Raw genomic sequence first — 27,914 nt, 5'->3', positions numbered from 1 at the left:
CTCTTTTAGTTGGTTTCCACTTTAGAAAGCAGAACGTTTCTGGTACAGTTAGTGGAGTATTCGCTTCTTTTCTGGCTAGATCATTTGCTTTTTCATTACCTTCTATCCCTTGGTGAGCTGGTACCCAGAGTAAGAGGACTTGTTTTCTTTGCCTAATTTGTTCAGCTTCTCTAGGTCTTCTTTGACCAATTTCGAATTATTGATTGATACTGTTTGGAATTGGGCAGGGCACATTGCAAGTCTAAACGATGACCGATGACACGCTGCATTCAGGAGCAGAGGCCGTCCTTCAGCCAGATGGCATGACGACTTAAGGCGTATCCACAGTAACTGGATGCAAATAGCTCAAGAAAGAGAGTTATGGAAGCAAACGAGGGAGGCCTACGTCCAGCAGTGGACTTTAGTGGCTGGTTGATGATGATGATGATGATTGATAATGAGTTGATCGCTTTTAACGCTGCTTAACTATCAGATAAGATGACTATTTCATGTTTCGGATAATTTTTATCTAAGATAAGTTGTACGCATTTTTATACAAGTCTTGGTCTTTTGTTGGTCTTGCAAACATGGAATCATCAAGAGAGAGAGAGATAGCGAAAAGCGTCTTTGGGGTTCCAGCCTGAGAAAGGAGCCCTAATTCCGAACTTTCTTTAGTATCACAATAGTACAATGTACATTTTATTAGTTATATTGTAATTATTGCAGAAAAAAAATCGGATATGTCATATCAAGACTAGGTTAAATTAGATAAACAGAACAATTACTATTTAAGCTAATTACTGTAATAACATTCTATTAGTGTGATGCCGTTATATAAGCAAGAAATTTTAGTCAAACGTATTAAAGAAAATGACACTGTCAATGGAAAAATGGGTCGGTCAAGTTGCGGTAGTGACTGGAAGCAGTGCTGGGATTGGCCTTTCTATTACAGAAAAACTAGTTGAACATGGAATGAAAGTAAGTCCAAATTGAATAGAAATAATATTCCTGGAAAACACCTGCATTTCGTCAATTTAAGTCTACCTAGTCTACCTACTAGTATAGTCTGTCCAACGAGGAGATCCTTGACAGTGATAGATGTGTCTGTCATTTTAATTTCAAAGTAGTTTATTTTATTTTACAAAGAAATAAGTTGGTACAACTGGAACGCATAGCAGGAAATTAATATATATGTATTTAAAATTTGACTGACAAGTAACTTCAAAATATTGTGAAAAAAACTGTATAAAACTGAAAAATGTAATCGAGTTATTTTATTAATAAAAAACGGTATGTGTTAATACAAAACAAACAAAAACAAGACACCACATACCAAAAAATATAAAAAAGAACCATTTCTTACTTTCAAGCTTTATGAAACTTCCCGCATTTATGATTATATTTATCAATATAACTTATGTACAAATACAAATTTGTAATATTCCGCAGGAATAAATAAAACAACATAAATAAAACAAACTACTTTATTAAGAATAACACTTACCAAATTTTATACGTCACAGGTTGATTAATTAACTTTAATCTTAATTTTTTTTTAAACCAGTACCTTTTGACATTATTTTTCTGCAGTACTAAAATCCATTATTTACCTATAGTGTGATGTCGATATTTTACAGCTACTCCAGTTTTTAGTATGTGTTTAGTATGGTCCTTCTACCATATTCGAGATGCACTTATCTCCGACGACGACGAGATGGTATACGAACTTTATTGATAGTAACTTTAATGGTGTATCTGTATAAAGGTGCGTATTCATTATCCGCACGAACGAACGAACGAACGAACGAATGTTCGCTAGTGGTATGGACGGGGACCGCACGATAGGACCGCACGAGAAGACCGGAGGCATTTGTTGGCGAACGCCTTTGATGTACCGACTCGAAACGGATGGTAGAGCGAACGAACGAACGAACGGCCGCATGCGTTCGGTCCCCGTCTAAATATACCGCACTTTCATTCGTTCGTTCGTTCGTTCGGATAATGAATACGCACCTTAAGACTTTCTGCCTGGGCGGCGAGTATTATCCATAAACTGTACTCTGGGTTCTACAGTTAATTTTCACTCGATTTTTCCTCCACTTGACTTCAAAAGACACAAAACACGTAATAACACGAATCAAAATGCATCATCTTCCAAAACGCAGAGTATTTGACAAAAGTTGTCACAAAATTATAACCACAAACTAACGTTAGGTTAGTCTGTGTTATAACCTATAATTTGGCAAGACTTTGACAAACGTCAAAAATCTAAAGGTGAGTTCATACGCATCGGCGTCCGTTTGTCGTTCATCGTTCCGTCAAACCAATAAAATTGAAATACGATCTGTCATTTTTGAAATAAACCAATAAAACTGGTTAAAAACAACAAGTGACCACGCATGACGAATTTATATTTAAACCCATCCATAGTTAACTTAAAAATTATTAGAAACTTTTTTTAGTAAAATAAATAGATTGGTATGGGACGTCATCTGCTTTTCTTCTGTCATCGTCTGTCGAAATCTTACCTGAGAAAAAAAAACAGAGTATATCATCATCTCTCTACAGTATGTCCCCGGATTGTCTTTACAAGATAAAAAAACTTTTTTGTCGTTGACATTTTCAGAAAAAGGCATACGTTATAAAAAATTTTGCTTGTTTCAAAATGGTTAATCCCGTTTATACTTTTCCAAATTTCCATACCGTTATGGAGAAAATTAAGGAAAACATGAAAATCTGGTTAATTTTTTTTCTACGATCCAAAACTTCTAAAAATCAAAAGGCGTTTCTATGGTAATATAAATTCAATTTCATTTTTTGATAGATGGTTATAGTCTAAGAGCTAGCAATGTTTTCGAGAAAGTATTTTAAGACGTCTGGCTCTTTGATATATCTTTTACTATGCTCTCTGGAACAGCATGCGGCCCGTCTGGCTGCCGATACCCGTTGCGTTTACTACTGCGCATCGGAAGAAGATCCTATATTTTTTATTAATTTAGTCCTATAAATTCTAGTATTGAATATAAATCGAACATGTCTCCATAGCGCAGTGCGTAGAGTTTCCGACCACGAACCGAAGATTCAGAGTTCAAATCCGGGTCAGGTCAAAGATTTTTTTCGTTTATATTCTGATAGTAAAGTATTAAATAATTCTGGTAATTAAAAAAAACAAATATTTAATACTTTACTATCGTAATATAAACCAAAATAAAAATAAAAGTCTTTGACCTGACCCGGATTTGAACTCTGAATCTTCGGTTCGTGTTCGGAAACTCTACGCACTGCGCTATGGTGACATGTTCGTTTTATATTCAATACTAGAATTTAAAGGACTAATAAAAATATAGGATCTTCTTTCAATGCGCAGTAGGGAACGCAACGTTTACCGGCAGACAGACGGGCCGCATGCTGTTCTAGAGAGCATAGTAAAAGATGTATCAAAGAAAAGAGCCAGACGTCTTAAAATACTTCTTTTTCCGACGTTGCTAGCTCTCGTACTATTATAATTAATTTTGATTCATTTCATATTCTCTGCTGTTGTTAAAGTATCATATTTTCCGATAACTATCATCACCCTTTCCGTAGCATTGAACTAAATAAATTTTGTGCTTCTTTAACATTTTGAAACAACAAAAAACATTACGTTAATTCAAATTCTATGAATAACAATCTATGAAAGAATGAAAACGAAGATATATTACCACAGAAACGCGTTTTAATTTTTAGGACTTCAGCTTCATTCAGAACCTCGCAATTAGTGGAATAAATTAGTAGTTTGGTTTGGTTTGGTTTGGTATTAGTAGTTTGAATTAGCGTAGAAGTTTGTTCCTTTTAGTAGACATTTTCAATTTTTTCACTAATTATACTTCAAAATTTGCAAGAAATGTCATTTTGGCCTTTTATTATCTTCTGTCAAGAGAAATTGTGGTTAGAAATCAAAAGTTCATTGTTTTGTAAGCTAAATGTTAGGCTTTCTCTATGGATACAACTGACTAAGGCAAGCTGTTGTTAGGATATTCTATTAATTTTAATTGTGTTTTTTAAACATTGTGAATGACCGTAAACTAAAAAGTATAAAGTGTAATTGAAACCACTAATTGATTCCACTAATTACGAGGTTCTGAATGAAGCTTAAAAAGTATAAAGTGTAATGGAAACCACTGATTTATTCCACTAATTGCAAGGTTCTGAATGAAGATTTAAAAAAGAAACTTAGAACTGTTAAAGTAATGTTAATAAAACTCTAAAAAAATTTATTTGGAATAATCATACTAAATATTAGCAATAATCGCAACCATATCCAGTCCAAAAAAATTGGTGATTTTTTAACGTTTATGCAGAACCGTACACAGTACTTTGATTGAAGCTACTTTTCCCAAATTAAAACTGTCAAAACTATCAAAAACTTCTATATTGGTATTTCGTATTATTTTTAACGTATTATTATTTTTGTATTTAATATTATTTTTGTAAACACCGAACGTCAACGGTTTTTCTAGATGTATCTGTTTTAAAAAAATTAAAGTGTTTTCGAATAGTTGAATTTAAATGTTTTAAATAGTTTTTTTTTCTTTATTCTTTGTAATTTTTTTTTGCTTCCGACGACAGAAAGAGATAAACTTACTTTCCGAAACGTTAAGCATTTTTTTTGTTCGTTAGGCAAATTTGTATATTTGTAAACCTAACTGCTGACAAGTAGTTTCTGTTTGGATCAAGGCAGCAGTCTTTACAAAAAATAACTATTTTATTTTGTAGATTTTCTTACAGTGGCGAAATACCCATATAGGATTTTTTGGAGAGATGAATCCGCCACATAGATATAGATATTTTTTTATCAAAAACTTGTGTAAAACTGGAATAATTTTCTATTTTCTCGGTTAAAAGTACTATCTCATAAATAATGGTATGTTATTTTCAGGTAGTTGGATTGGCTCGTCGGAAAGTTTTAATGGAAGAGCATAAGAATCGATGGAAGAACAAAAAAGGAACATTTCATCCCGTCCAATGTGACATAACGAAGGAATCTGATCTTGTGAACGCTTTTGAATGGATAAAGAAAAATTTGGGCCCAGTGTCGGTGCTGATTAATAACGCTGGCAAAGGCGGCGATACGACTTTAATAAATGGTAATAATTAATAACATATACCGGATATTTCTCAAAAGTGGCTCACCCTTATAACTTTTTTATTTTTTCAAATAAAAAAAACGAAATTTGGTATGTGCGTATATGCAGAGCTGCAACAAGTCAGTTTTAAAACGACTTAAGTGTTAAGTCATTTCTAAACTCAAAATGATTTAAGTTTTTAGTGAAATTTAACATAAAATTCAAATAATTTAAGTTTAAAGTGACTTAATTAAGTCTAAAATGACTTAAGTCTTTGACTTAAGTCATTTTATTTCAGGTCAAGTCATTTTTCTAAAGACTTAAATCAATATAACGTTATTTAAGTCGTTTTTATGACCTAAGTCAATATTTTTGACTTAGAATGTAGAATGTTTAGGAGGGGAGATAATCACCGCGACCTTATAGATCTATTGTGTGTTCCCCTTTCTTGAGTTATAACGAGTTATAACTCATCATACAGTCTCAGGGCTCTAACAAAAGCCAGTATCTGAGACGGCTCCACAGAGGCCAGTTCTCCATCCTCGACATCAGACGTACCAAGGTTCATGGCACGAATGGTCGTCGTCTCGGCGCTTTCAGTGATAAGGTGTTCTGGTGTTTCCCCATTTTCCCCACAAAATCTGCATTCGCCGTTGTTTCTCAGTTTCAGCCTACTGAGGTGTTCGTTGAGGAGACAGTGTCCTGTTAGAAACCCCGTGACAATCCGAATATTGTTTTTACTTAAATCATGGAAAACCTTTGATTTTTCTCGGTCATAAGTTCTGAGGAACTTTTTCGAGTGTCTTAGACCGTTGGAGGACACCCATTTCAAGTTACGGATGGAGTCTTCCAGATTCTTCAGTTCCGCTTTCAGTTGGTTCCCGTTTGGAAAACAGAACGGTTCTGGTACAGTTAGTGGAGTATTCGCTTCTTTTCTGGCTAGATCATTTGCTTTTTCATTACCTTCTATCCCTTGGTGAGCTGGTACCCAGAGTAAGAGGACTTGTTTTCTTTGCCTAATTTGTTGAGCTTCTCTAGGCATTCTTTGACCAATTTCGAATTGATGGTTACTGAGTTGATCGCGTTAAGTGCTGCTTAACTATCGGATAGGATGGCAATTTCCTGTTTTCGATAGTTTCTATCTAAGATAAATTGTACGCATCTTTCGATAGCGCAAATTTCTGCCTGAAGGATACTGGGGTAGGTGCCCATTGGTTCGGAATATTTAGTTTTCGGCCCAAATACTCCTATCCCTGTCCCTGCTTTGGTTTTGGAAGCATCAGTATACCACGTGATGGTATGGTCTTTTATATGCTGAGTAAGCGTTTCTTTCTTCCAATCCTTTTTATTACTCAGTACTACAGTGAGGTGTTTCTCGAAGTTGTAAATTCTTGGTATGGCATCCACTGGGAGTTGGAGAAGTGGAATTTTCTTTTTGAGGGTGTTCCAAGCCCCTGACCTGAAAATTCTCCCAGTACTGTTTCCGTCAATGACCATTCTATTCACTGTCGCATTGGCATAACTACCGACGACAATATGCAGTTGTGTTAGGTCTAGAATGACCTCCATTGCTGCTGTTGGACATGTTCTCATGGCACCTGTGATGCAGATACATGCCAGTCTCTGTACTTTGCACAGGTTTTGCCTTGATGTACGTTGCTCTAGTTTTATATACTAAGCAACTGCTCCATAAGTAATCATGGGTCTTACTATCATGGTATACATCCAGCGCAAAATGTTTGACTGCAAAATTTTTGACTTAACTCATGATGATCTGCAAGTTAAATCAGTAAAATCACTTAAATCAATATAATTACCCTCAAGCCAAGACAATCAGAATTCAATTTAAGTACCTTTTATTATTAATATTAATTTTATTGTATTACCAATAAGCGATTTTCTTATAAGTATCATATTAATTATTTATTAATTTATTGTAAATACAGATGGTACAAAAAACGTAATTGCCAAATGACACTGAAACACTGAAAATTTACACAAAATGTAATTGTCAATATGACATTACCACAATAGTCACCAAAGCCACAACGTCACAGATATCAAACAATATTATCAAAAAGTAATGATATTAAAAAAAAAATGCAAATTGTTGGTGGCAGGATCATTTCGCTCTTTAAAATTAACCAAGGCCTGATGTATTTACATAAATCAAAAAACAAAATTATCAGGAGACTGTAAAATAATGTCTAAGGAATTTTTTTTACAGACGAAATTATTGCACAGGGTGTTTTAATATTAGATATTAGGGTAAAAGACAACCCTTCGATTAACCTTCTACTATAATAAACCAAATATTAAAGTTTAAAAAAAAATGAGTTTACGAATTATAGTCGACATACATATTTATATATACAATTCCTTAAAAAATCATAAAAATAGGGTTAAAAAAATATAACACTTATAATACAGGGTGAGTCTTCAATAAGTGCAAATATTTTCGGGGCTAATAGATCTCAACAAAAGAAACATATTTTCTCTTTACCGTTTTTCAAATAACTCCAAAATAACTTACCGAGTTATTTTATTTTGAAAATTAAAAAAAAAACAGATTTTTTGGTTTAGTTTTGGGAACCATTAGATCTTTTCTGGGTTTTCTTTCTTGTAAATTTAGTTTACTACCCATGTAACTATATCATCAAGATATTAAGTTTTTTAACTTAAAATCATAACATTTTCAAAAAATTCCAAATTTTCCTTTTTTTGCGAATAAAACCTCATAGACGTGTTTCTGGGGTCGACATATACTGCCTCTAGTAATATTTGCACTTATTTAAGACTCACTCTGTATACTAAATTTTCCGAAAAATTTTTCCATTGCGTTTTTTTGCATCTATGTGTATTTTATCTGATTTTGCCTTGTATTTGCATTTTACCTTCGCCTTAATGTCAAGAAAAGTTAGATATAAGTATTCACATAAAATGTTTTTCAGGTGATGTTGAATTATGGAAAGGTATTTTCGCCCTCAACGTTCTAGGTTTATGTATAGCCACTAGGGAGGCAATCAATCATATGATAGAAAGCAATATTAATGGTCACGTAATCCATATAAACAGTATTGCAGGTACAAACTTTACTACTCAACGTACTTCAAAAAAATTAAAACTAATTAATGGCGTACTATGTTTTAAAAATAGGAAACTATTGGATTCAACTAGGTATTTAACTTTTTTTTTAATAAATAGTACTTTAACCGCAAGTATGTAGATTAAATGATACTTTTACAGCGAGGATAGGTTAAAATCTTTATTTCTTCTCGCACGTTTTTTAATTGCTTCCATTTTTGAAAATGTTTGTATTCCTTTTCATAAGTTATTCGGGATTTAAATGGAAGTAGTTTGGATATGGCATTTGTCGCCTCAGCCTGAATATCTGTTGGTAATTTACTTATTTGGTTTTGAGCCATTTCTGGCTCCAATTCAATCAGCAATCGACACGAAAGAGAATTAAAAAATATTGGCTCAAAACTGACAACTAAAGAGACAGCTTTATTTATTTGCCAAATTACATAGAAACCAACGCCAACCCGGCACAATATTTTTTCTACTCGTAATAAATCCCTTGAAATAATAATTTCTGAATATTTTTTAAAACGTAACTTGCTATGAAAAAAAAAATATTTTATACACGTCTTCCGAAATTAATTCACTAGCGATTTCATCGCTCATGAATTAATATTTTCGGTCGACGATAAAATACCATTTTATCGTCTTGTATAAAAAATAACTATTAAAGTCTATGTACAAATATTAATGTGTATTTGAGTTTGTTAATTTTACAGAAATAATGCTCATTCGCCTCGGTTGATTATACAAAAACGGAAAGATGTAGAAACAATGTGCACAATTTAAAATTATTTTAAAATATACAGGGTGTCTCAGAACTAAGATCCATACCAAAGTTATATTTTTTCTTATGGAACACCCGGTATTTTATTTCATTTTTGGATTCTTGGGCCCAAAAAAAGACATTTATTATAAGGGTTTAATATGTTTAAAATCATTGGTTTTTGAGATATTTAAATATGCATGCTACAAGAGAATTGATTATTAAGACCCTGTACATTACTTTTCAGAATTAATTCTTGTGCTGAGTTTAAAGGCAAAAAAATTAACTTTACTGAAAAATGTTATTGCTTCCTTAAATTTATACAGGGGTACCAAAAATTAGTGATCCTAGCTCAGATTTTTAATAAAAAGCGATTTTTCAATAAAATGGCAATTAAGATAGCTGGTGTCGCGATGACAATTTGCTAGTGAGAGTAACTATTTTCAAAATCGACATTAGTTTATAGACTTTATTTAAATCTATACCAGTTTACTTTTATTTAATTGACCTACAATACTGTAAATAATATTTATTAATATGGATTTATTATTTTATCAAGAAAAACGAAGAAGTAGTTCTTTGTTTTATTTTACGATGTAACTTGTAGATATATGAATTTTTTATAAAATAGCCAATTACGGCAAATTCAGTTTCTTCACTTCCAACGACAGGTTTCTGCCTAATAGGTTTTTTATAAACTACACTACCAATTCTACGAAATAGGAAATAGGACAAGTAGTTTTTCAAAGGAACGCTTATCAGGAAGATTCCTATTTGGATATATTTGAGCATTAGCTCTTGCTCTTGAAGCAAAGAAATATTTTTTTCTTACAAAATAAAATCACTGGTAACATATCCATTCGTTCCACCAACAGATATGGCTTTATTTTTCTTCATAAAATAAAGAATACTTACTTATTAAACTATTGTGGGTAAATTTTAGTAAACTGTTTAAATAATAATGTCCATACACTAATGTCGATTTTGAAAATACTAACTGTCACTAGAAAATTGCCATGGCGATACCAGGCATCTTGACTGACATTTTATTTAAAAATCGCTTTTTATTCAAAATCTGAGATAGATAGGTAAAGGAAACCCTAATATAGTTTGAAAGAGCATTTGAATCTGCTTCGATTTATTTAAAAAAATACAGGGTGTTGTATTTGAAATAACAAAGTTTTTATGTAAAATAAATCCTGAAAGTAGATCACTAATTTTTGGTACCCCTGTATAAATTTAAGGCAACAATAACATTTTTCAGTAAAGTTTATTTCCTTATCTTTAAACTCAGCACAAGAATTAATTCTGAAAAGTAATATACAGGGTGTTGATAATCAATTTTCTTGTAGCATGCATATTTAAATATCTTTAAATATCTCAAAAACCAATGATTTTAAACATATTTAACCCTTATAATAAATGCCTTTTTTTGGGTCTAAGAATCCAAAAATGAAATAAAATACCGGGTGTTCCATAAGAAAAAATATAACTTTGGTATGGATCTTAGTTCTGAGACGCCTTGTATATTTCAAAATAATTTTAAATTGTGCACATTGCCTCGACACATATACCCATAAAATATTTTGATTTTACATCTTTCCGTTTTCGTATAATCAACCGAGGCCGATGAGGTGCGCCACCCTGTATATTTAAGACTAGTATTAGTATAATTTTCAAAATTATAGGTCATTATATACCATTTCACCAATACTCAAATATATATCCTGCATCCAAATTCGCAGTAACTGCATTGGTGGAGACATTAAGAAGGGAACTCAATCTAACTAAGTCTAAAATTAAAATCAGTGTAAGTATAAGTTGATGGTAACAGGGGCGGATACAAGAATTTATTTTAGGGGGGGGGCCAAATAAAAAATTATGTAGAATATGCTGTTTAGGGCGCAATTTTTAACCCAAAAGGCTCATATTTAACACAATTTAGAGATTTTAGGGGGGGCCCGGGCCCCATGGGCCCCCCCTGCATCCGCCACTGGATGGTAATAAACTAATATAATAATAAGAGTAGTAGCAGGTCATCTTAATAGTTCTATTAAGTATTATTATGATATATGTACATAGTGATGTAAGGGGTAATATTACCGATAATTTTGGTAATATTACGTAATATTACCACAAGATCGGTAACATTGGAAAGAGATGGGGCTCCTTTGTTTCTTATCTAAAAAGCTTTTTGGACACTAAACGCTCCCTAAAGCTTAGCAGTTGATGACATCCCAGATATTTCTGATGTTCTTTCACCAAACACAGTAGCCCTTCTGCTAAGAAACTTATGACTTGTTCAAGCCACTCTCTAAGTGGATAACGATTTTTGAAGCTAACCGGCCAGCAATACAAAATGTTTTTATCTTGTTTTTTATTTATTATAAGGTCTATATTACGTAGCAACATATCAGATTCTTCTCGTTGGAAAACGAGAAATTGAACTGAAAAAAACAAGCAAGTAAATGTTAAAGACCTATTCATCTTCCTCTACCTATTCATATATTCTGCCTACCTATGGAGAAGAACATCCAAGAATGGTAGAAGCTGCTGAAGAAAGAAATGGAAGAAGCAGATATCGATTTCGAAGGACTAGACTTGTCTCAAGTAACGAAAAAGAAACAGATGACAAGATTGAGGATGATTTACCATTATACACTTTACTACGTACTACAACATAGGCCACTCTGATTCTGGCTAGTTTAAAAAACGTTCTGGTTCTGCTCTTTTTTGTAATGCTTTACAGTTTTAAAATAAAAAATAATATTATTTAAAAATCTGTTTTTTATAAATTACCAATGTTACTCTAATATTACGTTATACTACCGATAATATTAGCGATTTATAAATTACCGGTAATTTTACATTACTATACATACCGGATGCATCTCAAAAGTGGTTCACCCCTATAACATTTTTATTTTTTCAGTTAAAAAACGAGATTTGGTATGTTAGTAGGTATGTGACATGTATATGACATAAATTAGAATTGATGACGAAATCAATTTTATTATTTTCGGTCACTTCAGTAGAGGGAGATGGCCGATTCACCATCCGCCGCAAGGAGACGGAAGTGACGTCATATGACGTCATCAGCTAGGAACACGTAAAATACGCTAATAAACAAGAATAAACAGGTTTGAACCGCTTTGAACCGCTTTTGAACTGCTTTAAACCGCTTTTTAGCTTATTACAACAGACCTGTTCATTTTTTGTTCAAACCTGTTTATTTCTGTTTTAAATCTTTTTCGTTTATGCTTGTTTATTAGCGTATTTTACATGTTCCTAGCTGATGACGTCACATGACGTCACTTCCGGCTCCTTGCGGCGCACGGTGGGGCCGATTGAAGAATCGTTGGCCAAAACCTTCAAAGATATATGAATCAACCAAAAATATATAGAATTTAACAGTTTTTGCTTAATTGAATTTCTAGGTAGTTAATCTTCAAAATTTTAGTTAATTAAATTATAGTTCACGTATATACCCAGCATATTAGCTCATCAATATAATGTGAGAAAAAATACCCGGATGACAAAACTTTTACACATTTGCCTTGCAAGCCATTTCGAATATTGTTGTGGCATGTCTGTGTGTCTGTCTGTCTGTTTATCGGTCTGTTTGATCCGATTTTTTTATCCGTATGTAACCAACAACTTTGATAAAAAAATAAATATTGTTTTTGGATTCTAGTTTTGAAGAAGTAAAAAAATAATTCATTCGTGGTCTCACATGTCTCAAAATGAGTAGTAGGCACGTAATCAAGAAAGTATGGGCTAGATTTTTCGAGTACCTATTCCAGGCAAGCGTCTAAAAATTAATTTCGGATGATGAGGGGGTTCCAAAAATTTTAATAACCATTTCGGGGGAAGGGTGAATTTTTTTTTCTCCTTCTATTTTTGGATTTGAACAACTAAAAGGTTTTAAATTTAGCGCAATGTAATGTGTTTAAAAATAATTTGTTTAAATGCTTAAATTTTTAAAATCGGTTCATTATTTGAGTACGTATCATAGTTTGAATTTACGTGCGGATATTTTAATAAGTTTAGCAGCCATCTTGAAATTTTAAAATGTCATATTTAGATTAAAACGTAATATTTTTAAACATATTGCCTTACTTCAAATCTCCATGTTGTTCCATTAAAAAGATAAAAAAGGAGTGGGGACATTGTATATTATCTAAGCCTCGATCTAAGCATTAATTCAGTTAAAACCCACAAAATTTGTAGATTTGAGGTGGGGTGGGACTGAAGGGTCTAGGACTCTTGGACCCCCTAACTATGTGCTTGATTACAGGCGATTCATGAGTATCAGATTTTATTAAAATCACACGAACTTAATCTAAATAAATCATAAAGACCTATAGTATCTATTACTCAAAGTACCAGGGATATACAGTAGAACCCCAATTATCCGAGTCGCAATTATCCGAGCTCCGGATTAACCGATCCAATCTAAATACCCTGATTATCCGAGGTCGCGCGTCTATGCTCCGTATTAACCGAGCTTCTAAAATATACTATATGTATATTTACATATTTCCGTTTAAAATCGTTGGGACCGACGGGGAATCCCCTTGGCCCGTGTGAGTGGTTCTCTTTATTTATATTTTTGGACTCTTTTAGCATGTAAATTTGAGTGAATGTAGCTCGTTATTGCGTTCACTACGAAGAAGTAGTATACGTACGTACTCGCATGATTTATCGGGGTGGGGTTCTAGTTAAGTGTATACCAACTACTTTGTTTAAATTTTCGTTTGTCGTATTATAATGGAATGAAACAAACGTAAAAGAATTGTCGTTCCTATTGAAGAAAAATTAAAAGCCATTAGGAGAATTCAAGCAGGAGAGACAATTAAAACTGTTGCACGAGATTGTGGAGTAGGTGAGGTAACAGTTGGAGATTGGAACAGAAACTAGGCACTAAAATAGAAGAATGGTGTATAAAACAAGCCTCTTCGTCTTCAAGAACAAAATCAATGAAAAAAGGCGACTATGAAAAAGTTAACGAAGCTTTATTCACGTGGTTTACTCAGCAAAGATCAAAAGGTGTGCCTCTGTCAGGTCCCATTTTGCAGCAAAAAGCAATAAGATTAGTAAACAATTTCCAGAGACAGATAGGGTTACCAGCAGTTCTGGATGGAAAGGTCCTGTACAAATTTAAATGAGACAGAAGAACAAGAAAGTTTATTAGAATTAATGCAAAACTTAAAAGGTTGCGAAAATGTGACAAGACAAGACGTTGATGAATGGGTTACAGCAGATGATTTAGAAGAAGAAATGACTATTGAAGAAATAGCGAACGCTTTTCGGGAAACCGAAAAATCAGATGACGATAACTATGACGAAGAGGTGGATGAACAGCCTTCCACTAAGATTACCCATCAAGAAGGTTTTGCATCTCTGGAAACAGCTCTGAGGTGTTACAATCAGAGGCAACCCCAGCGGATTTGCTTCTTCTTAACAGGTGGAGAAATATGGCAGCGAGAAAAAGAAGATGCAATATGAAACAGCAGCGCATAGATACTTATTTCACTGTTTTATAATGTAGATAGTATCTACATATGTAGGTACTTATGTATTTACATGTTAAAAATGTCAATAAACCGTTTAAAGTATGTATTGGTGCTTATTTTTTAATAAATCCGGATTATCCGAGTTTTCAGTTATCCGAGGAGTTATGTTCAGTTATGTCCCCCCCGTTACCTCGGATAACCGGGGTTTTGCTGTACTTACAATTAAAATTGTTTTTTTAAAGTTGCGCAAAGTTGCGCAAGATGGTAACAAATGAAGGTTAATATCCAATCTTTCAAAAAACATCAGCCAATAAATTGGGCAACTTTGGGCACTCAACAAAACTCAAGGTTAAATAGCGTATTTTATTTTTTATATTATACTAATTTATTAATTAATTTAGTATGCATCAGTAAAAAAGTTTTTTTTTTCAAAATATAGCTAGAAAGAGTCAAGTAGTATTGTACTTTTATAAAAAATGCAAAAAAGTAATTGTATTTAAAAATTAACCAAGAAATTTTACTTATTATTTGGGCCCTACACATTGCAATTATTATACACGGTAGAACTAAACCTTCGACATTACTGCCCTTCACTGGTTACAGATCTGCATCCAAAATTTTTTTCTGTGCATAATATAATATTTCGGTCTTTTCTGTATTCTATGGTCATCAAAACTTTTTGAAAAAGCAACTTCTGTTTTATAAGGTTCTGGCCGCAAAAATGGCAATCGGCCCCACTGTGCGGCGGATGGTGAATCGGCCATCTCCCTCTACTCAATTCCTATTTCACCGGAAATGACTACAATTTTTGATTTTTAAATGGCACCTTGGATATTTTTTTTTTACTTTATTCGATAGAAAATAACACTCTGAATAGAATGACTTATCATTTGTCAACTTTTGACATTTTCGCATATGGTTTATTTGAAATTATAACTTGCGGTTTGTAACGAAAATTTTACTCGAAATACCAAGTGTGTGGTATCAAATTATTCGTAAAACCTTGTTCCAATTGAACCACCCTTGTTCCAATTGAAAAATTGAGATATGATTAAAAATACGATTTGAGCATTTTCTAACTGGACCAGGCACTAAAACATTAGACCATCCAATCTATTTTTCCAAGGTTCCTTGATTAAGAATTAGTACTTTTAACATAGTCATGGCACTCTAGCTTGAAATTTAAAATACAATTTTTTATTAAACAAGAATGTCAAAAAATCATTCTATTCAGAATGTCATTTTCTATCGAATAAAGTAAAAAAATGCCGAGGGTGCCATTTAAAAGTCAAAAGTTGGTTGAAACAGGAAGTGACCAAAAACAATTGAAAACGTCAATCAATCCTGATTTATGTCATATACTAACGTACCAAGTCTCGTTATTTTACCTGAAAAAATAAAAAAGTTATAGGGGTGAGCCACTTTTGAGACGCACCCGGTATAGGGTTAGGTTAGGTTAGGTTAGGAAAGTGTAATAATGATTTATTTGATTTAAGTTTTCTTTTATTTAGGATATCAGTCCAGGGTTGGTAAATACCGAAATAGCAAATGACTTGCCTAGTGATTCTTTCTTAGCACACGCTGTAGCTAACCCAAACAATTTGAAATGCGAAGATATAGCTGACGCTGTTATATATGTTTTATCCACACCACCCCATGTGCAGGTTTGTTGAGTTACCTAGTGACACTTAATAAATAGAATAAACATATCTATAGATATAGTTGCGTTATCAAAAATACTTTTATACACATCGTCAGAACTAAAAACGCAATAATAGCTAGGCGTGTAACTATAGAATGTTTAGCCATCATTCAACGTCACGCCATATATATCGTCGAACTTTCTCAATCACTTGCCAACCAGATGAAAGAGATTGGTGACGTCATTACGGCATTTCGTAAATTACGTCATATTTTTTTAGTAATACTTCTTCTTCTTCTTTCTTCTCAAACTCTCCTTTTCAGGAGAGAGTTGCGTTGCCTAGGCTGCCAGGACCATTCTGGCAAAGTACTTTTCTGCTTTTCTTTTTTCTAGGTGGTCACGTTTTATGGACCTTCACTGATTTATCTTTCTTAACGACTAACAATTATTAAGGCTATTAAACAGGTTGCTTTAGGCTCTGCGACTATTCAGTTATACATGCATTCTACGAGTACTAAGCAGCTCTAAGCACCAATAATTACTGTGCATTTCAAGAAAATGTGATTATGACATTTCAAATTTGCGGCTAGTTTTTTTTTTCTAGATTATAAGGTTAATGTTAGGCTTGTTAATAGTAAATATTTAAAGTTTTAAATTACTAACAATCAAAAACAAAGCGATTTGTTTTATGTGTTCTGTCTTGTTGAATTTGAAAAGGATGTCATGCAGGGAAATCGGTTTTAGCTCTATCTCATTGTCGAAATAGGAGTATAAGATTTTTTGGTGATTAAAATTATTGTGTGGACATTCAATTATCAAATGAAAGACATCAGCAACCTCTCCACACTGACACAAATTGTCTCTGTTGATTCTGATTTTATAGAGATGTGACGGGGATAAGCAATGGTTTGATCTGAGTCGACACATGGTGGTTATTTGTTGCTTGGTCAAGGATTTGTATTGTTTGAACCATGGAGTCCTGTATGACTGTTGAACTGTAGTGCAATATTCTTTCCCTTTCGTTCTACCAATCGTTACAAATCTTTCTTTCCATTTATTGTATATGAATTCTTTAATTTTTTTTGATTAGGGGTTATAATTTTATTGACGGACATCGATCAATATCAAAATTAATATTTGATTGTTGCTGTAAAACAAAATTCAAATTTTTTTATTGCAAAAATACCTCAAAGATTTAACCAAAGCGAACAAGACCTCATTGCTAAGCTTATAAATTATTTTTCGAGAAATAGATGCTGGCAAAACACTCTTGGGGCTCGTGGACGCCGTATACGAAGTAAGCACAATGCAAATGTGTAATATTCCTATGTAAAATACAAATTGATAACGTTTTTAAATAATATAGCTAGTTAATAATATAGGAACGTACTTAAAATTTTCTAAACAATATGAACTGATCTCAAACTAAACCTAAAACTCATATTTGCTAGATAATGATGACGTAACAGTGAACGATGGCTGAACAGCCTTTACTTATCCTATAATGGAACACTTCTAGATAATTCATAAACTAATTTAAAAAAAGTATTTATTACTATAAGTTATGTGAGAGGAAATAGCATGGTTTTCCCACGAAGACGCGAGCGAAACCGAACTTATAAATATAACCAAGCGCATTAAAATTGTCATTCTGTTCTTAACCATTGTATTCATTGTATCTGTTAAACATACTTTATGAAAAATAAAATTTTTTAAAAAAGTATTTTCGTTGTCTTAAATCAATAAATGATGTTGAATGTGACGATTGAACAGACAATGACAATCCGACATGGTGTCTGCGACTAATATCACTGGTCTTTAGTTGGTGGTGATTGGTACTAAAACAACAATCTTTTATGTATAATTTTTATTAGTTTGTAAAAGTAATTTTCAATCGGAGTAATTTTTTGTTCACTTTAAATTTTATTTTAATTTTTAATAAACCTTAAAATTTGCAGTATACCGGGTGCGTCTCAAAAGTCTGAAAACCCCTATAACTTTTTTATTTTTTCAGGAAAAAAACAGATTTGGTATGTTCTCGGGTATGTTAGTATATGACATAAATTAAGATTGATTGACGTATTCAATTGTTTGGGGACACTTCTTGTTACACCGGAAATGACTACAACTTTTGATTTTTAAATGGCACCCTCGGTATATTTTTACTTTATTCGATAGAAAATGACACTATGAACAGAATGACATATCTTATGTCAACTTTTGACATTTTCGCTTAAAAAAATCGTATTTTAAATTTCATCCTATAAATATCATTCTATCCAGAGTGTCATTTTCTATCGAATAAAGTAAAAATACCGAAGGTGTCATTTAAAAATCAAAAGTTGTAGTCATTTTCGGTGAAACGGGAAATGTCCCTAAACAATTGAATGCATCCAATCAATCCTAATGTATGTCATATACTAACATCAAATCTCGCTTTTTAATCTGAAAAATAAAAAAGTTATAGGGGTGAGCTTGTGAGACGCACCCGGTATAAAGGGAAGATAATTATTTGATTTTTGACCATGTTAACAGTTTGTCGAATATGCTGTGATGGAGTCCTTGCTTTTCATAAGATTTTTTTCTTGCAGATTCACGAATTGATCGTAAAGCCTGTTAACGAAGCATGGTAAAAATGCCTAAGGAACACATGCAAATCATCTATTTGTAACTGTAGTTTATAATAAACGCTTTTTAAGACAATATTGGTTTCCATTTAAGCAAGTTGGAATATTAAATTTTGGAGTACCTAAATGAGTATTAGTGTAGGTTTTATTGAAAACTTATTTAGAAACAAAATTAAGCCAAGAAAAAATATACAGGGCAAGTCTTAAATAAGTTCCAATATTTTTAGAGGGGTATATTTCTATAGATAAAGAAAATAATCTACTATTAAGATAGATATGAAACTTAATAGTAAAATTTTGGGGTCAAAGCGCCCTCCGTGTTTTCAGTGGAGACTACGTTTAAGGGTTTAACCCAGCGCCTTTCGCCTTTTTTTCTGCTGTAAATGTTTTTATGTTTATATTTGAATTCAGTGGATTTATTTTTAAAGTTACACTGATATATTAGTATATCAGGGTAACTTTTAATAAAACATAGGAATATATATATATTTTTACAATTTATTTTTTTATTTATTTTACCAGAGTTTCATGTAAAATGATCGTAAGTCGACTGGCTGTCTAATGAATAGACCGAGATTTATAGATTTTAAAGCGAACGAAAAAAATCAAACAACAAATATATACCATATATTTTTCTTTTTATCTAAGATACATACCTTACCGTCTTTTGAAACACGTACATTTGCAGTTTTGTTAGTTTCTTTGCAAGATGCAACACAACAAGAAAAACACCATTTTTACAGTTAATAAATAATAAAACTATTTCTGACTATGATATTTAAAATTTAGATAGATAGAAAATTAAAATACAAACGAGTATTTGCAAACGCAGGCCCAAATTCAATAAAATCAAAATTTTTCCTATGAAAATCAGGCTTTTTTCACTGAAAAGGTATTTTTTGATTTATCAGCAGTCATTGTCAAGTTGACAATATACAGGGTGTTTCTCGAATTAGTCTAAAAAAATTATGGTGTGATTCCTCATGTGTTCTTAAAACACTTTTATATAAACCATTGGTCTAAAGTACTTCCTTTCTGATCTACAGGGTGTTAAAAATTTAAAAAAAAATGATTTTTTGTTGAACATAAATGGTACACCACTGTTTTTAAAGAAAATATATTTTTCTTGACTGGCCATCCTTTTTCAACAAAATTGATCTTTTTGCGTTTTTCTTGTTCATCAAACGGTTGTCGAGAAAAATAAATATACTCTATTAAGAGCCCGCCCTTAATTCGTTTTCTAACGATTTTTTATTTTTTAGATTAATTAGAAAACACCCTGTATATGCATATCACAGGCAACCAAATAAACTAGTAACCTCTAAAAATTATTTTTCCTACCTACCACTTTTTAGTGTGTACTAAATTATTTTATCAAAATTTCACCGTATAAGTTTCCAGGCAATGGGTATATTTCGACTTCAGGAGCATGCTAATAAGGTTTCTTTCGCAAAAAAATGTTAAAATTGACTGAATAGTACGCAGTATTCGACGTTATACCTCTACTCAGTACCTTATAACTAGGGATTAGCAAAACTGCGATTCTTCAACCGCCAACCGCACATGAAATTGCGATTGCGATTTTTAAAACGCAGCGATTGTAACCTGCCATTGATTTTAATATTTATTAAACGAAATTATTCCTAAAAAATGCTTTTTATAAATATGCCAAGGAGCAATCCTCGTTCCATATGAAAAAATTGAGATATGATTAAAAATACGATTTGGGCATCTTTTAACTGGCCTGAACAAGTCGCAAAAAACAATAGACGATCAAATCTATTTTTCTAAGACATCTTGATTAAAATTAGTGTTTTTAACACAGCCATGACATTCTAGATTGAAATTTAAAATACTATTTTTTTAAGCAAAAATGTCAAATGTTGCCATATGATATGTTATTCAGAGTGTCATTTTCTATAATAATAGTAGAATAAGGTAAAAAATATCGAGGGTGTCATTTAAAAATCAAAAGTTGTAGTAATTTCGGTTAAACAGGACGTAAGTGCTGAAAACAATTGAAAACGTCAATCAATCCTAATCTCGTTTTTTATCAGAAAAAATAAAAAAGTTATAGAGGTGAATCACGCTTGAGAAACACCCGGTATATTATTAATCCTGGCCCCAGAAAATAATACCTTCTCTATAAATAAATCATATCAGAAAGAGAATTCAATCGCAGTTTACTATAAAATGCTTCAATAGAACACAAAATTACATTCGCACCAATATCGCAAAAAATTCAAACTCCCAGATAGAAATCACGGTTCCAGTTTGCAAAATCACAATCGCAACAAAATCGCAAATCGCAGCTATAGTAATACTGGTTGCCTAAATTGGAACTCGCAAATCTTAGACAAGGAAAGAGAGGGGACAGGCATTGAACTATATACTAAAGTAACTTAGTTATATAGTTCAATGGGGACAGGTAACACCGCAGCTGAAAGTGAGGCAAGTTGTCACCACTCGAAATTCTCCATTGGCGTAGCATCAGAAATTAGCTTGTACCTAGACGGTACAAAATATTTATAAAACGTAAACTAATATATCGTTAATTTTTGAGTAATGCATATACAATTTTGTATTTTATAGTCTTACCTTTATAATATTATAATATCTAAGTCGATAATGCAAAATTTATTTAACAGTCACAGTGGACTGATTATCAAGACAATTATTTATTTATTAACGTATGTATAATGTATAATTAAATAAAAAAATAATGTAATAACATATGTTTTAAACGTGTATATACATATATACTGTATGATCGAAAAAAACGACGCCTTGTTTGTTTGAAATGACACCATTAGTCGAATATAAAATTACATTATTTCATTGAACTCGTATAAATCGTGAAGGAATTGACTAGAATTTATTATAATATAATCGAAATCGACGTCTAAGTTGGCTTAAATTACGATCGATGATATTCCCCATATAATTCTACATATAAAATGACATAAAAACTATACAAAACGACATCGAAAAAAGACGGCGTCAGCGATAGCTATGAAATGAAGATGGCTGTCATTTTATATGTAACATTATATGGGGAATGTCGTCGATCGTCATTTACAAACCAACTGAACGTCGTTTTTTTTCGACCATACGGTATAATTCTAGCCATTCCCCTTCACACTTGCGTACGGATTCAATAAATAATGTAATTTTTAATATTTGTTACCTTCAATCATAAGAATATCCTAATTTTCCACAAAAAAATAAACAATTCTAGAAGCTTTGTGTTATTTTATTTATTTTTAAATTTTTATTAATTATTCACTGAAACTATTATTATACACCTAAATTAGCAAATTTTTTTGAAAGAATATTTAAAAATATATATGTAGTAAATGCAAGTAGCCCACCACAAGTTTGTCCACCCCCAGCAAAATCTTTGGCAGGTAAATTTAAGTTTTATATAAACTATACATATAGATTTTTATCACTAGAATTTTTATTTTTTTTTATAGTTTACAATTATTTTACATATTTGATAATAATATTTTATACATTTTTTACATGCAAAATATATAAAAAAATAAGTTTATTGCAGAAATTGTATTTCTCTGATTATAATTCCCACGCCACTGGAGAAATCCATGCTGAGTAGCATTATTTACATTATTTATAGTTTCAAACATTAATTATAATAAAGGATATTGAAAATACTACTTGAATTATTAAAATAGTTTGGTTTGATGTGGTACAAAACATATTAAAAGTTATTTTACATATTTTTACTGCTATAATGAAAAAAATGTACATTTTATGACCACATAATAAAAGCTGTGTATCGATTTTTACCTGTGAAATGTAATTCCAGTCACTTTTCTCGCGCTTTCGGCCTTTGCAGCCATACGCTGAGCATCTCACCATACTAAACAATACAGTTTATAAATTTAAAACAAAACAGTTTTCACAAAAAACATAAAAATTCGCTTGGTGTCACCTCGAAATCTTGTCACCAAAGTATGGCCGCCGATCGAATTTTGCTCTCACAAACCGATCACAGGAGAATATGCTTAGCCGTCCCCTCTCTTTCCTTGTCTAAGTCGCAAATAGAAGAAATCGCAATTACTGCAGTTTCCTATGAGAGCCAACCGCAGGTTGCGATTGCGATTTTAAAAACGCTGCGATTGAATCGCAGTTTGCGATTTCTTGCTCATCTCTACTTATAACCTTTCTGACATATCCTCTTTAATTTTTCCTTTCAAAAACCTTTCCATTTCAGACTAAACCTCGGACGATCCTCTCAAAAAACCAAAACAAAACTGTCTGCACCGAAAACATTTTCCAAAATAACACTGGCCGGTCTTTAAATAGTAGAGGCACAGTAGAGGATTGAGCTCCCTCTCTTCGGATATTAAATGCAGTAGATTCTGAATTCTGGCGCGGTTGAAAATATTTATTTTTGCCGGAAACTGTCAAATCGTGATGGTTCGATAACGAAAGTAATAAAAATTAAGGAGTTGTCGTGACATAAAGAAGCAGATTAGATGTTATTGTTTTATTGACAGATAGACAAAATACAGACGCAAAATTAAACAGGCTATAAAATGTTATTTGATTCTAACTTTGATCTTATTTTAGATAAAAAGTGGTTTATAAATTTCTGTTTAATTAATACCGTGTTCATCATGTTTTCAATTCTCTTGTAACTCTTGCTGTTTACTTTAATTGGTTCTTCCTAGTGGTTTTTAAAAATATAAACACTGAGTCTATACTAAAAGTGTATTTATATACCTAATACAATAAAATAATATTCAAACTAGATATAATATTGGAGCAATGCTATTTTTATATAATTTAATCGAATAATTTATGATTAACTGAACTGTTAAAATTGACATTCTTGAGATTGCTAATATGCACATACAATATAATACACAGTATATTTTAGTTTCTATAATACTTTAACACAATACACAATAAATTTATTACAATTTATCAAATGACTCTAAATGAATAATTATGAGAGAGCTTAAACTAAAAATACCTTACTTAATTTTTTTTTAGTGTATAACAGAACTTGATCTCAAATAGTTCTATGAATTAAAATAGTACGAATAGTACCTACTAAATTATTCATAACAGATGTTTTCGACTTAAAATATCTACACTGCAATGCACTAGGTACCTGCTAACAATTTTTTTTATTAATTATTTATCTCCTCATCTCAATTAGTTCTACCCATTATACATAAAATTAGCAAAGGTTATTATACAACCAACAACATAAATATGGCTGCTTATGCTTCAGATTCTCCTGGCGTATTAGATTGGCAGATTCTCCTGGCCTATAGGTATATAAATCTCGTCTTCTAAAATGGGCACAATCAAATTGTCTTTAGACATTAAGTTATACTTAGTAACAAATTGAGTAAATCTTTTAGTGTCAATATATGTTTAGAGTCAAATATAAGCCTGTGATGGAAATAAACATGTGAGAAAATTCAATAAACCCTTCTGCAAACTGATCCTAGCTTGGCTACCGAAGATTCTTTTATACTAACCCTGCTAGGAAAATATTTATTACTATTTAACAAACACGCGGCCCCATCTAATGTATGTCTAGTATAATCTATGACGGGACATTCTTTAGGAGTTTTATGGGCGGCACTAAGAAATATCCACTGTTCAGTTGCTGTCATCTGTGTGCAAGTTTCAGGATGACATTCACCTTGTAACCGGACAGCTAAACGTTTAATTCCACGCAAAATTGCCTTAGATGTTCATACTTCCAAACACTTGTCTTGAGTTTCAAGCATTTTTAGAATTAAATAAATATTGGTTGGATCTTTTCTAATTAATTGCTGAATATATTGCTGCCCCGCTAAGGTGCTATCCATTTCTTCAAAAGGTTCATCTGGCCATCGACAAAAATCCTTAGCTCCAGAATCCAGGTCTATTTCTTCGCAAAATCTTAGAGCTATCGGCCATCTTCATCTTTGACTTTTAAAAAATCCGGTTATAATGTTAAATGTTGTTATACAGGGTGGTCCGAACTGTATTCCGGAATCTTCGGCAGCATATTCTGCAGATAAAAATAAGTCAAAAAGTTCGTATAGATGTATGTCCTAACATACTTAGTTTCGGAGATAGAGGGTGTAGAAATTTCATTTTTATTTCGATTTTTCCAAATAATTTCTGAAGTAACGTCAATATTTGGATGAAAATTAGTGTCAGGGAGATTTTTGACATGAGAAATTTGATTTTGACGTCAATATGACTCCTACTTGTAAAGGGCGCAACCTACATATTTTTTAATTGGGTTTGGAGTAATAACTTTTCGTCCGTACTTGTATAAAATTATTGAGTAAAAAAATATACATTTACGAAGCTTTTTACGTAAAAAGGTCCCTTGGTAAAAATCGCTACGAGTAATGGGACTCGAGATATTTGAAATCGAAATTATCAATGCCTGTCATCATTGACATAAATTAAACATGGTTGACTAAATAATTATTAAACTGAAATCATAAATTTGAAATGTTTTTGTGCCAAAAGTTTAACAGAAACTGTTTTATCATCATTTTTTGGAAGAAAAATTTATGATTAATTTAAAAAAATAAAAAGTTCCTAAATTTATCATTTCAGGTAAATAACTATATACTCAACATGTTTATTTTTTGTCAATAATGACATGTATTGACTATTTCCACTCTAAATAACTTGAGAACGGTTGCTCGTAGCGATTTTTACCAAGAGACATTTTTTACGTAAAATATCACGGAAATATACGGTTATATACAGGTCCGGACGAAAAGCTTCAAAACAGATCAAACACATGTCGGTGGGGCGCCACCTACAAATTAGGAGTCACCAATTTTCAAATATTGACGTTACTTTGTTTGGAAAAACCCGAAATAAAAATGAAATTTCTACACCTCCGAAACTAAGCATTTTAGGATTTAGGACATACATTTATTCCAACTTTTTTACTTCTTTTTTATTGCAGAATATGCTGCCGAAGTTTCCAGAATACAGTTCGGACCACCCTGTAAATAAATTATAAACAGAAACAGTCAATTAAGAAACAAAACAATCAATAACTGATACAATTAAAATTGTTCAAAATTTATTGCGTAGAAAACTTAAAAAATATATATTTCACATATACTGCTCACAGTGTCCACTGTGGGTAGGTTTGATGAGGTAAAAAAGCCCCGAGACTGTGTGATGAGTAAAAGTAAGAAAGGGGAACATAATAGATCTGTAAAGCCGCGTACCCACTGGCGAACTGCAACTGTAACTGCAACCGTTGCTGCAACAGAATCGTCGCGAAGGTATGCACGTTTCTCTCCTCGCGAACCTCTCGATTCGCAGTGTTTGCACAGAGCTCGCGAGCACAATGTCCCATTAAAGAACCAATTTCTGTCCAAGCATCTTCTTTTAAATGTCTCTTGTAATAGTCTTTATTTTTTCGATCCCATATTATAGGCATGTTTTTCTACTTTTCAATTAGCGCCAAAACTTTTTCTTCGGTCCCACGTACTCATATTTTTGTTGGTTGCGAGACTATTGCACGCACACACTGGCGAACGTCCCAAATCGACGTCTACTAACCAACCGAGAATCTCTTTGTGTTCGTCCTGAAAACCGACAACTGGCGGCTCGCTGCGAGCTGTTCGAAGCTAGCTCGCGAACCTGGATCGCAACGCGTCCACACTATAGAATTTGGTTACAGCAACGGTTGCAGTTACAGTTGCAGTTCGCCAGTGAGTACGCGGCTTAAGGTCGCGGTGATTAATCCCCTTTCCACACAAGGACAAGACAACAAGGAAGAGGTAAATACTTTTACGACTAATTAAGATTTTTTTATGGAATCTTCTTCATAAATCTTTCACCCTGTATTATATAGCCATCCGAACAAATTCAAAAAGCAGAAAACGAAGAAAAAACGGTTATTTACCCGACAAAAATCCTCGTCTATCGTTTTGGGCGCTCGCCAGTTTATTTTCGAAAACGTTCGCGTTTCTTCGGGTCCGATCGGCTCGGACGCCGGACGTCGCCGTCTCGCGACGTCTGTAACGGAACCAGTGGTGAAAATTCGGCCGGTATTCGGTTTTCCTTGCCCCGAACTAAGTCAAAATTCGTTAATGAAAAGTTTTAAAGTAGTTTTCGGTTGATAAATAAACATTTCTTGAATTATTTGATCGCGTGCGTTGGTGGGTGAAGTTTTGACAACATTCAGTGACTAGTTTTTGATAAATATTATTGTTAAATGGTTTAAGAAACTTTGATTGGTGATGCTACAGAGTTTAAGAAGGAATGAATGCTGACAATTCAGATTTGACAGAAATACATTCAAAAAGGTATTTGTAATATAAAGTTCTTGTAATTCATTTCTTAATCTTCAATTTCATTATTGAGGCTGTGACTGAATAACAATATTATAAATATTACTACTTGTGTTATAATTTAAGTAATATAAACTAGAAAACAAAGTAAAGTAATCCGCTAAGATTCTAATCTAATCTAAACCGCTAAGATTTCAAAAAATTTCTAGCCATAGTCGAGACGATCAAAAGTTGAAAGTTTTACTGAAGTTTGACAGTAAACATATAAAATGCATGGCAAGTACGCAAGTCTGTTGTTATATTTGATTATAATGGTTTATAAGTATACTTAACATATTGTCATTGTAACTAAGTATGTATATACAATTGGTCAAGTAGTGTTTCAAGAAAAATACTTTATTTAAATTGTTGTGATGCATGATAGGAGTTCTGTTGTTATATTTGATTATAATGGTTTATAAGTATACTTAACATATTGTCATTGTAACTAAGTATGTATATACAATTGGTCAAGTAGTGTTTCAAGAAAAATACTTTATTTAAATTGTTGTTTTTCTAAGAATTAAATACATAGTTAAAAAAAGTAATACAAACTATATCTATTAAAATACAAGTATAATCTATTCCACTAATTTCGAGGTTCAAGTTTTCCCTTTCGTTGTTAATTTTTGTTTACTTTGATACGTAAGGTGAAACCCAGAAATAAAACCCAGAAAAGATCAACTGAAACATAAAAATGATAACACAAGAAAAACTCAAAGACCTGAATATGAAATTAAACAATAATCGCATGTGATATTCAATTTTGAATATCACATAGAAATGAAAATATTTTGAATATCACATATCATACAGGGTGGCCCATCGAAAACGTTCCGCAAGGCATAACGGC

The 27,914-nt window shown here is 32.4% G+C and overlaps 2 protein-coding genes and 1 pseudogene across 3 annotated transcripts in view; 2 read left to right on the top strand and 1 right to left on the bottom strand.

The window, feature by feature from the left end:
* Window positions 1–812: 812 nt before the first annotated feature.
* LOC115874812 (farnesol dehydrogenase-like) lies at window positions 813–18,792 on the top strand. Its single transcript, XM_030890112.1, has 6 exons — window positions 813–957; window positions 4,898–5,105; window positions 8,036–8,167; window positions 10,620–10,741; window positions 15,959–16,111; window positions 18,681–18,792. Exons 1-6 carry the CDS (start codon window positions 850–852, stop codon window positions 18,720–18,722), a joined length of 765 nt encoding a protein of 254 aa, XP_030745972.1. The 5' UTR covers window positions 813–849; the 3' UTR covers window positions 18,723–18,792.
* Window positions 18,793–23,971: 5,179 nt separating this feature from the next.
* Window positions 23,972–24,668, bottom strand: LOC115874813 (annotated as a pseudogene).
* A 2,052-nt stretch (window positions 24,669–26,720) lies between these two features.
* LOC115874811 overlaps window positions 26,721–27,914 on the top strand; it is a 357,918-nt gene continuing 356,724 nt past the window's right edge. For both annotated transcript variants that reach the window (XM_030890110.1, XM_030890109.1), the window contains exon 1: window positions 26,721–27,037. The gene's annotated coding sequence lies outside the window, so the exon portion shown is untranslated. The remainder of the gene's footprint in view (window positions 27,038–27,914) is intronic.

This window comes from Sitophilus oryzae, unplaced genomic scaffold (genome assembly GCF_002938485.1).
Source record: "Sitophilus oryzae breed Bouriz unplaced genomic scaffold, Soryzae_2.0 scaffold_1297_pilon_pilon, whole genome shotgun sequence".
NCBI classification, from domain to species: domain Eukaryota; kingdom Metazoa; phylum Arthropoda; class Insecta; order Coleoptera; family Curculionidae; genus Sitophilus; species Sitophilus oryzae.
The sequence above is the reverse complement of the archived record's forward strand: the minus strand, read 5'-3'. Positions and strand labels throughout refer to the sequence as shown.

Bases quoted from the DNA above. Each gene is read 5' to 3' on its own strand.
- LOC115874812 (XM_030890112.1), top strand. From the start codon at position 850: ATGACACTGTCAATGGAAAAATGGGTCGGTCAAGTTGCGGTAGTGACT. The intron at 958-4,897 runs GTAAGTCCAAAT...TGTTATTTTCAG, and splicing joins TAGTTGAACATGGAATGAAA to GTAGTTGGATTGGCTCGTCG. The intron at 16,112-18,680 runs GTTTGTTGAGTT...TTTTTCTTGCAG, and splicing joins CCACACCACCCCATGTGCAG to ATTCACGAATTGATCGTAAA.